Genomic DNA, 12,138 nt, shown 5'->3' on the forward strand with positions numbered 1-12,138 from the left:
GCCTTAGAAAGCCTCAAACCACCCATGAGGTTTGCCAACAATCTGGCCTTATGGTTGAGAAAGCTCTGGAAGGCGCAGAGGCTTATTATCAAGCCCAGGCCATGTCTGAGCCTCCACAATTCTGAGAAAAGCCCTTTAACCTGGATAAAGAACAGTGGAGTACTAAGAAGTCTCAACTATCAGTAGAACAGGTCCGGTCGAACTTCTCACCTCACCTGCAGACCTCAGCTGGACCACCGTGTTTCAGCTGTGGAGAAAGGGGCCATTTTGCCAGAGACTATCTCTACAATTTAGAGGAGCCAATAGACTTTAATGCTGTGACTCCACACTTTTGTAGTTTAGTGGATGTCTCCAGCCAGGGAATTTCTACATTTGTAATTTCAGTTGAACTAGATGGTGTTCCAACCCAAGCATTAGTGCACTCTGGGAATGTGAAAATGCTTGTTTGGAGTGACTTGGTAAAGCGAGTCCAAATTGACTATGACAGAATAGTGACCTTGACATGCATCTATGGGGACCACTGACAGTATCCAACAAGCCAGGTACAACTGAAGTCCCTGGCCAGCCAAAATATGATTTGAGGTGGGAGTTCTTCCTTGGTTATCCTACTCCGTGGTCACAGGATGCGACTGTCCAAACTTCAATAGCCTCCGGAACTGACTCACAATAGGTTCGTCCAGTCGCAACCATTTAGAGCTGGACTTTCAAGAACTCTTCCTCTTGGATGACCCAGTTTTCTTTTATAAAGACTCCAAGACTCATAAATCTCAAAGGCAGTGAGGACAGGATAAATACTGTTATATGCTAATTTAGAGACAATCGGGGAAGAGGGTTCGGAGTCAGGGGAAGAACCGCCATCCACCCAGAATGTCTTATTGAGTGGGAAAACGGGGTGACCCAGGGAGCTTCAGGTGGGCCCAGAGGGAGAATGAGTCCTTTAAGTGGGCCCAGAAGCATATAGAGAGGGTGTATGGAAAAGCAGTCCCTGGAGCACAAAGCCTGTTTCTCCTTATTTCGTGATGAAATGTGATTTATTTTACAGAGTCACATAAGGAAATATGGAGGGGGAACGTAAAAAAACAACTCCTAGTTCCCAAACCGTACTGTCAGAAGGTCATGCAACCAGCATACAACCACCTTCTAGCAGGGCACCTGGGGAAGGAAAAGACACAGGAAAAAAATACTGGCACAATTCTATTGGTCAGGCCTACATAAACAGGCCCAGTTGGCATATGGGCAGAACCTCCCATACCATGCCCATAATTGAAACTATTTTTGAAAGAGTGGGCATGGATCTTGAGGGAACACTAGTGAGATCTACTTGGGGAAATAAGTATATCGTTGTCATTTTGGACCATGCCACTGATATCTGGAGGGAAGTACCACTACCGAATATGAAGACCCTGACGGTGGCAACTGGAGGTTTTTTCACAACTTGGGCTGCCAAAGGTGATCCTGATGGATCAGGGAACCCTGTTTATCTCAAAGGTATTGAAACAACTCTGCACCTTGCAAGATAAAAATCCTGCATACCTTGATGAATCACCCGCAGACCACTGCGGGTGATACACCAAGCGTATCAAACGGACGCTCAAACAGACACTCAAACAAATGTTGAGGAAATTTGTGGATGAAGACAGCAAAAACTGGGATGCATTACTACCCTGTGTGCTGTTCGCAGTTCGTGAAGTATCACAGAGATTGTTGGAATTTTCCCCTTTTGAGTTACTATATGGGAGGAGATGAGAGGAATCTTGTACATAGCTTGTGAGATTTGGGAGAATGAAGTGAAACCCAGGCAGAACATAGTTGTCTACGCTCTCCGAGTGCAGGATTGCCTAAAAAAGACTGGAAAGGCAGCTCACCTATGTCTAGAAAACGCTCAAAGTTCCCAAGCCCAAGCTTGCAATCACCCCACGGTCCAAAGAATATTCCAGCCAGGGGACTGCATCATTGTCCTCCTCCCCTCTTCAGAAAGCAGTTTGTTAGCCTCTTGGTAAGGGCTCTGTGAAGTTCTGGAGAAAACAGGGCCCGTGGGTTACACAATAGCCCAGCCAGATAAATGGAAGCAAACGCAAATCTACCATATAAACCTTTTGAAGAAGTGGGTGGCACAGGAGTGCAGAGTGGTGCAAGGAGAGTTTGGTCCAGAGGTTGAACTGAAAGTGAACCAAGCCCAGGTTCCTTTCGGAGAGCAGCTATCCACTGCACAGTCAGCTGACTTAAGGAAGCTGATAGAACAAAACAAGGAGATTTTGCAAAACTACCAGATTGTACTCATCTAGTGCACCTTGACATCATTACACCTCCTGGTGTGGTGATATGGCAATGACCCTATCGTATTCCTGAGGCCAGGTTCCTCTTCAATGAGACCAAAGTGAAGGAGAAGCTCCGACTTGAGGTTACAGAGGAGTCTAACAGTAACTGGTCTTCACCAATAGTGTTGATGCCAAAGCCCATTGGGAGCACAAGGTTCTGCATTGACTTTAAAAAGATCAATGATATGCCAAAACTTGACATGTACCCGAAGTCGTTAGTGGATATACTGATTGAGCATCTAAGATCAGCCCAATTCATCTCAACCCTGGATCTTACAAAAGGCTATTGGCAGGCTCCTCTCATGCCAGTGGCAAAAGAGAAGACTGCATTCTTGATGCTAGGGGGAATTTTCTGGTTTACTGTCCTTCCCATTTGGACTCTATGGTATCCCTGCAACATTTCAATGCTTGGTTGACCACCCGCTCCATCCAGATCAAGGGTACGTGTCCGCCTATTTGGATGACATCGTGGTATACAGCCCAGATTTCATGACACATCTAAGTCAACTCTAGGCTGTGTTAACCAGTCTGAGGAGATCAGGATTAATGGCTAACCTAAAGAAGTGCTTGCTGGGAAGACAAGAAGTTGAATATCTTGGCTACACCCTGGGGAAAGGCAAGGTTCATCCGCAGACCTGAAGATAGAGGCAATCATGCAGGTACCTGTCCCGCAAACAAAGGCAAAAGTGAGAGCGTTCCTAACCTCATCGGATACTACCGAAGGTTTATCCCTAATTACTCTGAGAAGGCTGAGCCTCTCACAAGGTTGTTGGTGAAGAAAGCACCAGAGAAGGTTCAATGGTCACAGGAAGCAGAGATGGCCATCTGAGCTCTGAAAGAGGCAATTTGCTCCGAACCAGCCCTGCTAAGTCCACCACAAACCCTTCACAGCACAGACCAATGCTTCAGAGGTAGGCATGGGAGCATTCTTAGTCCAAAAGAAGGATGGTGAATAACGTCCTGTGGCATACATTAGCCGGAAGCTGATGCCACGTGAGAGGCACCACTCAACAGTTGAGGATGCCTTGGCAGTCAAGTGTGCCTTAGAGGCCTTGTGCTATTACTTGCTGCAATGGTAATTCATGCTGATAACAAACCACCAATCATTCTCATGGATGAATAGGAACAAGAAGTCCAATGCAAGGGTGATGAGATGGTTCCTGGCTCTACAGCCCTTCAACTATAAAATCCAACATAGGGCAGGAAAGGAAAATGCCAATGCAGATTTAATGTCCAGAGAGGTGTCTCTGGAACAGAGAGGTGTCTCTGGAACAGGCAGGTGCTCATCTCGACAGAGCTGAGCTGAGGGGGAGGGCATGTGAGGGAGTCTACAAGAAACTTCATCAGGCCATTTTAAGGGACTGGGCACAACTGTCTCCCCCAGTCCTCCCTTAACAGCCAGACCCACAGGGAATCCTGGGCGAAGGGAGGAGCCCTTCACCAGACCATAAGAACTCAGGGCCTAGGAAGGATGAGGCGGCCCCAGGAAGCAGGAAGGAGGTCAGAGTATGCCAGGACCACTTACATTTGAATGGATTTGGTAGCAGCACTGCAATGTGAGCAGTTTTGTTTTCTCCGTTTTGCTTTATCACTGTAAATAAATTGTATATAAGGCAACAGCCAGTGTCTGCCTCCTTTATCTTACTGGCTGTTTCCCCAGCCACAGTTGGCCCAAGTTAACACATGTGATTGTTGCCAAACACTTGAATTTTAGCTTCATCACTCCAAAGCATTCTGTTCCAAAGAGATTCAGGCTATCAAGGTTTTGTTTTACATATTTTAGACTATAATTTTAGGGATGAGGTAGTAGAAAAGGTTTCCTTTGCAACAGGGCTGGTACAAAGGTGTTAGGCACCCTAAGCAAACCTTATCAGTTGCATCCTCCTCACACACACAATTAAAAAATATTTGCATTTATAAGAACAGATTTTACATGAAAAACAATAAAGTATAGTCTTTTGAGGTAAAAATATTACTTACAACATGTATATTATATTTACATGTACTGCGGTGGTGCTAACAGAAAACCCTATAAAGAAGAAATTGGAACCCATATGGTATTAGGCCTATGGTAACGTATGTTGGGTGTGGGCTTGGCCCTCAGAAAGCCAAGAGTAAATAGAATTACAAAGGTTGATTTTAAAATGCCAGCGCGCTGAAATCCTGGCAGATATGTGCACGGCCACGCCAAGCGCATTTTCAAAACAGCCCGGCCACGCGCATATCTGCCGGTATGTGCAGAAGTGCCAGCACAGCAAAAAGGGGTGGGTCGGGGTGGGGTCCGGGAGGGCTGGGGCCGGCCAGGACAGCGCCATTTTGCGCTGTCCCGGTGACTCACACGCTGGCAGCCAGCTGGCGTGCACAATGTACTTCACCTCGGAAGATGAAGTAAGTTGTAAAAGAAAAAAATTCTAATAGTTGGGGGGTTAGGGGTTGGGGAGGAGAGGAGAGGGGAAAAGGGAGAAAGAGTAGGTAGGGGGATAGGGAACCGGGGATGTCCTGATTGCGTCGCCACACGCTTTTTAAGAAAATCTCCACTTTTGTGCCAATATAAAATTGAGCATGCATGTGTGTGCGGGCATCAGATTTTATAACATGTACGCGTTGGCATGCGCAAGTTATATAATCGGCATGTCCATGTGCGCGCGATGGAATCCGCACTCTTCTTTTAAAATTTACCCGACAATGTAGTAAACCCCCCAATACTAAAAAAAAAGCACTAAATGCCAGCTCTCGAACAGTAACAATCCTATCTAGGAAAAGCAACACTGCAAATATTACACAAGGCCCTAAAACATCAATACACCTCCTATTAGGAAAATAGAACAAGTAAGGCTGTTATAGACCCCTACATAGAAACATTTTACGTAGGGGTCTATAGCAGAATACCTCATCTCGCTCATATATGCAGAACACAGACACACTTTCACCAAAAACAAAATAAAGAGACCATGAAATACAAATAGAAATGTGCAAACAAAAAAGTGAATTGGAAACCACAAAAAAACCAAAGTGAGTAAACAGTGCAACAATGGAAAAACCAGAAATCATAATTCCTCATAAAATAAATAAAATCAAGAAATATAAATAATTAATCATAACAGCAAAATCAGCCTAATAAAAAGAAATATTTCAAAACAGTTGAACAGAACAGTGTTCAAAAATTAAAAACTCATAAAAATTTTCCAAATACCAATAAAATGCATCATACATCAAATAATAGCCAAAGTGATAATTAAAACAAATAGGATCAAACTAATTTCCCTCTCTTCTTTATACCTGGGAACTTTTGATTTCCAGATGCCCTGAGATTGTCATGGATTAGCGGTGGCTGGAGAAGTGTTGCTGCACACAAACTTTCCCCTCTCTCTCTCACCCACAGAACACATCCTATTTCACACACTTGCTTTAAATCACACACATATACATGCTCTCAATCACACACACACACATTCACATCTCTCTCCACACATGCTTTCAATCACTCCCCCATGCTTTCAATGACTCAAACATGCTCTCTCCACACATGCTATGAATCACAAACACATCTGCTCTCAATCACACTCATATATTATCTCTCCACACACGCTTTCAATCACACACACATGCTATTTCACTCACTCTCCCCCCTCCTACAAACACATGCGCAGCAGCAGCCTCTTCCTCCTTCAGCCCCTATTCAGTTGCTCTCTGGCTCCAGGCCTTTCCCCATTGTATTCTATTCATGTAGGATGGGCCCCATAGGTGGCCCCCTCCTGGGCCTTATCTGCAGCTGCAGGTGGGTTGGGCTCCACCCACAGTCTCCCTCTTTCTCTTTGGCCGTGAGCAGAATGGCTCCACCCACGACCCTCTCTCCTTCTCTTTGGCCACAGTGGGATGGGCTCCACCTGGGACCCTCTCTTCTTCTTCGCCTCTTTGGCTGCAGGCAGGATGGGCTCCACCCATGGCCTTCTCCCCTCCTCTCTTTGGCCGTGGGTGGGATGGGCTCCACGTGCGGCCCTCTTGCCTCCTGTCTTTGGCCAGCATAGGGGGGTCACACTGGCAGTTTTGGTGTCCCCTAAGGGTCAGCACTCTAGGCAACCGCCTATTGGAAGTGCCAGCCCTGCTTTGCAGTGATCTGTGGGTTCAGAGCTGACCAGTTTTTGGGCAATTTTATCACAGATTTTTCTTGGTCTTCCAGATCTTGCCTTGCTTTCAAAACTGCCATGTAATTCCCATTTGTTAATAATATTTCTGACAGTTTAAATTGTTAACTGGAAGTGGTTTGAGATTTATTTTTTTTTAATAGCCTTCCCCTGCTTTGTCAGAGTGAATTATCTTCATTTTCAAATGCTCAGAACTGCTGCTGCTTCTTAGTGGGTATTGACAGAACGATAATCATGATGTGAGAAGACAGAACAGTGTTTCCCAACCTTTTCATGCCCAAGGCACATCTACATTAACAAAAATGTTGTGTGGCACACCAACCTCCAAGAAATAGATTGTGTGGACATGGAGAGGACTTATACGGCCTAAAGAAGAGCTAGGAAAGTACTGAAAGTCCCACCAGTTTCTCTTCCAAATTTTAAAACAAAGGGGCCGATGCAATATTAAATGCGGAAAGTGGGCGCTGACTTTTCAGCGCCCGCTTTCTTAACATGTGCACGGTGCCCACAAGGGGGGGCGCCATGTAATAAACAAATTAGGGGGTCGAGCTAGCAAGGAGGTGCTAGGGTCGCTTGCGCGTCCTTAGCGCCTCCTTGCTAACGCGACCCCGCGGTATACCGGCGGTCTGCCGGTTATGAACACAGATGCAGATAAACTCGGCATCTGTTTTCATAACTGCAGCCGCGATTAGCGCAATAAATAGGTGCTAATCCCCCTATTGCATTAGGGAAAGGATTAGTGCCTATTTAACCCGCGTCCAACTGCAGGTTATACAGTGCGCTCTGCTGAGCGCACTGTATTGCATCAGCCCCAAAGGGAGAGAGGGGATAAAGACACATCTGAACTAGTTACGACAGACTTTCTCCCTCTGAATATAAGTGCAGAAGTAAGTAAGTAGTCTGGGTGGTGTGGGCAGCCAGTGTAACTGCCGCAAGTGGCTGCTAGAGCTCTTTTACTGTTGCTGTCCCCAACATTCAAAGCGAGTCACATCAAGTTCTTAGCGCAGACTCTCCCCATTTCTCTCAGTCTGGGGAAGAGATAGAACCTGGAAGGACTCAGACAAAGCAGATGAGCAGCTGCTGTGTGCATTGCATGTGCTACACATAGTGGGTTCCAGCTATGCAGGCTCTGCCCATGAATCATGACATGCTGGGGCTCATGATGTAGCTAGGAAGAAAAGGCATGCATGATTGCTCATGTTCTCAGAAAGGAATTCCTACAAGTTTAAGAGCCACCACTGGTGTCTCTTGTTGATGTGAGATGGTGAGAGCAGAGCCCAAATGTAGCCCTGAATCTGAGCATCAGGCAGTGGTGGCTTTTCCGTGTCACTCCTGATAAGGTCTGGAGGAACACCAGTGTGACATGGCAAAATTGGTTGGGAAATACTGGTTTAAAAGGATTAGATTATTTGTTCAACCGTAGAATTGATTGTCACCTAGTTGACAGCCTAAAGAGAGTCAATCAACTGTTCACTATTTTATTAATTTCAATCTGTTAAAAATCAGCAAATAGTAAGATTGCATTGACAATTACAAAGATGTCATGTTTAACTTTGTTCAATATAGCTTCTGTTTCATTGAAATTCTGATTCATTGAAACACACAATTTGAACAGGGGGTGCCTAAACTTTTGCATCCATAATTTTGGGGCAGAAATACATGGTATTTTATAAACTGTGCAGCTCCTGCCATACAGTTTATATAATACTAGCAAATTTCTGAGCGTACACTTACATGAATGTGCACTGGGGACAGTTCTGAAAATTGGGCTCTATATGAATCAACAATCATTTTGTGTCTGAGGTAATTTGTGCCTCTCCTGCTAATGTGCGTAATCTGAGGAGGCAGAGGAATTACAGAGAAGCAGCTTAAAGAATTTCAAAACCAATGACAAAAGAAACTTTTTTGGTTATACAGCTTAAGTATTACTACTTGTTAAGGAATGCATACTACACACTGCATGGGCTTTACTTTAACTTGCACTAGGGCAGCTGATAGATCCTTTGCCTAACAGCTGAAAAGCGTCCTGACCTGATTCTGGGTCATCTTCTGCAGCTCCTTCTCCCAAGCTGCCCTGTCATCATCCAGGTGATAGGGAGCTGGCGGGTTGAGTCCATGCAGAATTTGGGGGTCTCGGTCCTGGCACAAAGCAGTCAGATGTCCAATGTATAACTTTAATTTGCTACGATTCTGGTCGAGGTCTAAAATGGGCTGGATTATCTGAAGAAACAAAAATCGCAATAAGTGTCTGACATGGCTGAAGTAAAATGGAAGATTTAAGGACTCTAGGGTTCACCATCCCCAAGAAACAACATGCCAAAAACATTTAATGATTTGTAGAAACAGAAAAGAAAAGGTATCAAAGCTCTAATTCCACCCGAATTCAATTCTCAATGACACTAAAGTGGATAAGAAATGGTTGATCACCACAAAAAGCTGAATCCTAGAGATTTTTCCCCTGCTTCATTCCAAAATTACTCTCTTCAGCAAGAGTGAAAATCTTCTTCCAACAAGATCTGATACAAAGGAGTCATTAGCATTAAGTCTGAGTAGTTACCAAATACAATTTTCATATAACTGGGAGCCTCCAGCAAAAAGACAATTATCTACTCCCCACCCCCCAATAGATCCTTGTATTCCTTAATAGCAGGTAGTATACTGGAGCACTTTAAAAGGCTTCCAACAGAAGGAAGACCTTCAGTGGTTTCCTCTGATTTTGCAGGATAAGTAGATTTAGAAAATACAAACCCCAGTGCTTGATCATTTTAGCTCATCATCAACCCTAGTGTAGGCCAAATGGCAGCTGTGTGATGTTCCTTTTTCAACGCAACAGCATTCTGACAGTCCCCACAAACATGCAGCAGCTCTGCATGCTCCCAACTCAATGTACAAAACGCTAGGTTTCACATTAGGCATTACCAATCAGGAAAAGGACCTTGGAATTATTGTGAACAATATATTGAAGTCCTCAGTGCAGTATGCAGCAGTGGTCAAAACAGCAAATAGAACATTCAGAATTATTCAGAAAGGAAAAGAAAATAAAACAAAATATGATATTGCCTCTGTATAAATCCAAGGTGTGACAATACCTTGAGTTGTTATGTGTAGTTCTGGTTTCCCCAGAAAAGATATAAGATATAGCAGGACTGGAAAAGTTACCGTGAAGAGCAACAAAAAATGCTAAAGGGTATGAAACTGTTCTCTTATGAAGAGAGGTTTAACACGTTAAGACTTCAGCTTGGAGAAGTGATAACAGAGGGGATAAAATAACAGTTTATAAAATCATGAGTAGTGTGGAACCAGTAAATAGGGAACGGTTATTTACCCTTTCAAATGATACCTTAAAAAGCAAGTTTGCTTACTGTAAATGAGTATATAGCAGGATGAATTAGTCATGGTCTGTAGGTGATGTCATCTGATGGTGCCAAATGGCTCCCATCTGTGAGGAGTTTTACTACTGAGCATGTGTGGGAGTTCCTACGGGAGCCCCTTTGTTGACTGTAAAAGCTTAGCTCTGGCTACGTAATTGATTCTCCAGGGAGGCAGGTGGGTATTAAGTATGGCTAATTCATCCTGCTGTCTACAGAGAACTTTGTTTATGGTAAGAAAACTTGCTTTTTCCGTCAACAAGCAGGGCGGAATTAGCCATGAAATCTCGGGAGTCCCAAGCTAAGGTTTGCATGGCAGAGCACTTTCTGAACAAACAACCCAGACCCCCCCCCCCTTCCCTATAGAGTGTGGACTACTGGATGAGTGAACAGGCTGAGCAAAATTGCTTGCTCAAACTTACTGTAACTCCTCAAGAGATTGTTCAGACAATAGTGGGATGCAAAGATATGAATGGACAACCAAGTTGCAGCTTTTCAATGTCTTCAACTGAGACAGCTCTTAGGCGAGCCCACTGAGATAGGCATGATTCTCACTTGGTGAGCCTTGCAGTCTGTGATTTGAATGTTAGCCACAGCAAAGTAATGCACGGTACAGTTTGTTAGCCAATTGGACAAAGTATGCTTGGCAACAGCCATGCCCAGTCTGTTGGGATCATAGGATACAAACAGTTGAGAAGCTTGACATTGTGACTTAATTCTTCACAGGTAATAGGCCACGGCCTGCTTACAGATCAGCGAATGGATGTCCTTCTTCCCTTTATGCGTATGAGTTCTTGGAAAGAATGAGGGCAAAACAATAGCTTGGTTAAATGAAATGCAGAAACCACCTTAGGTAGAAACATAGGAAGAGTGTGAAGCACCACTCAATTGCATAAAAACTGTAGGTACAGAGATTAAGAAACTAATGCTGACTCTTCTAGTGAAGTGATGGAATACCAATTTCCATGCGAGAAACTTTTAGGATGCCAACTCCAATGGGTCATAGGGAAGTTTCAACAGTTGTGCTAAAATGACATTGCTATCCCTGGCACCGATAATTTTGCAACCAGAAGCTTCATATGCCATGAGCCCTTCATGAGTTTTGACATCAAAGGATGAATGTAGATTGGCTTTCCTTCCACCTAAGGATGGTAAGCTGCAAAGGTAATAAAATGCACTTTGACCGATGAATATACTGATACCCAATGAGAAGAGGGAGACTAGGTACTGAAGCAAATCTTCTGCAGTACACCTGAATGGGTTCAGGGAGCCTGCTCGATATCAAGAGGGGAAACGCTTCCATTTAAAGTGTTCACACTTCTGGTAGAAAGCTTCCTTCCCAAAATCACATCCTCAACCTCCTAAAAATAGTGACAATGAAGACACTATCAAGTGCTTAACATTCATTTTGTTAAACTGAGGGAGGGAAGTCTCAGATGATACAGATGCCCCTCCTCCAGAGTTAGTGAAGCTAGATTGGATCTCAGATCTCAGAGGGATCAGTGGATAGGCTAACAACCTTTCTAGGTATAAGCATAATGGTAACACTATGTATAATGAATTTTGCCCGTGAAAGTACCTCTGGTACACTCGGTCATGACCTACTTCACTAAACAATTGATTGTCTTTAATGATGTATTGTAACTGAACCCCGGCGGCACCTGTTAGAATGTACTATAATATGCATTTACCTACATTATGTGCCTACATGTAAACCGTTGCGATGGTATATAACTTAGCGACGGTATAGAAAAGATTTTAAATAAATAAAATAAAATATACTGGTCTGGGCCAAGCTCGAGCTGGGAGGATAGGATGTACTTTTTGTACTATCCACCAACAGAAGTGGAGGAAAAGCATGCAGCAGATTTGTATCTCACTTGAGCAGAAAAAGCATTCAAAGTAGATTTGAAATTGCTTTCATAAATGGAGCAAAATTTGTCAACTTTTCTATTAGTTTCTAGCATGAACAAATTGATTGATGGGTGATTCCAGCAGTCAAATAGCCTGTTCACCACGCCCTGAGGGGGGACCACCTGAGGGGGTGAAAAACCCTGCTGAAGTGATCCATCAGCAATTTGGAGATCCCAGGAAGGTACAGTAAGTTACTGTAGAAAGGATCTGTGACTGATAGTCCACTCCCACATTCTCAGAGATTCCTGGCAGAGGGCCCAGTACCCTGTGCCCCCTTGAATAACTGTTGAAGTAAGGAATGTGAGGAGCAAACTTCAGATGAGAATTAAATATTATACCTAATGTAATGACATCATGAAGTTCTCTAGTGGATCCAGCCATAACTGGAGCTAA

General features: G+C 44.0%; 1 protein-coding gene across 15 annotated transcripts in view; it reads right to left on the minus strand.

The window, feature by feature from the left end:
- Nucleotides 1-12,138, minus strand: part of ERC1 (ELKS/RAB6-interacting/CAST family member 1) — a 1,001,239-nt gene that overhangs the window by 32,341 nt on the left and 956,760 nt on the right. For 11 of the 15 annotated variants that reach the window (XM_029599916.1, XM_029599915.1, XM_029599914.1 and 8 more), the window contains one exon: nucleotides 8,495-8,683. In XM_029599916.1, coding sequence (XP_029455776.1) covers nucleotides 8,495-8,683 — 189 coding nt within the window. Of the gene's footprint in view, nucleotides 1-8,494; nucleotides 8,684-12,138 lie in introns of those variants that run through there. The other 4 variants (XM_029599921.1, XM_029599920.1, XM_029599918.1 and 1 more) reach the window with 1 other exon arrangement.

Source organism: Rhinatrema bivittatum, chromosome 4, assembly GCF_901001135.1.
Source record: "Rhinatrema bivittatum chromosome 4, aRhiBiv1.1, whole genome shotgun sequence".
NCBI classification, from domain to species: domain Eukaryota; kingdom Metazoa; phylum Chordata; class Amphibia; order Gymnophiona; family Rhinatrematidae; genus Rhinatrema; species Rhinatrema bivittatum.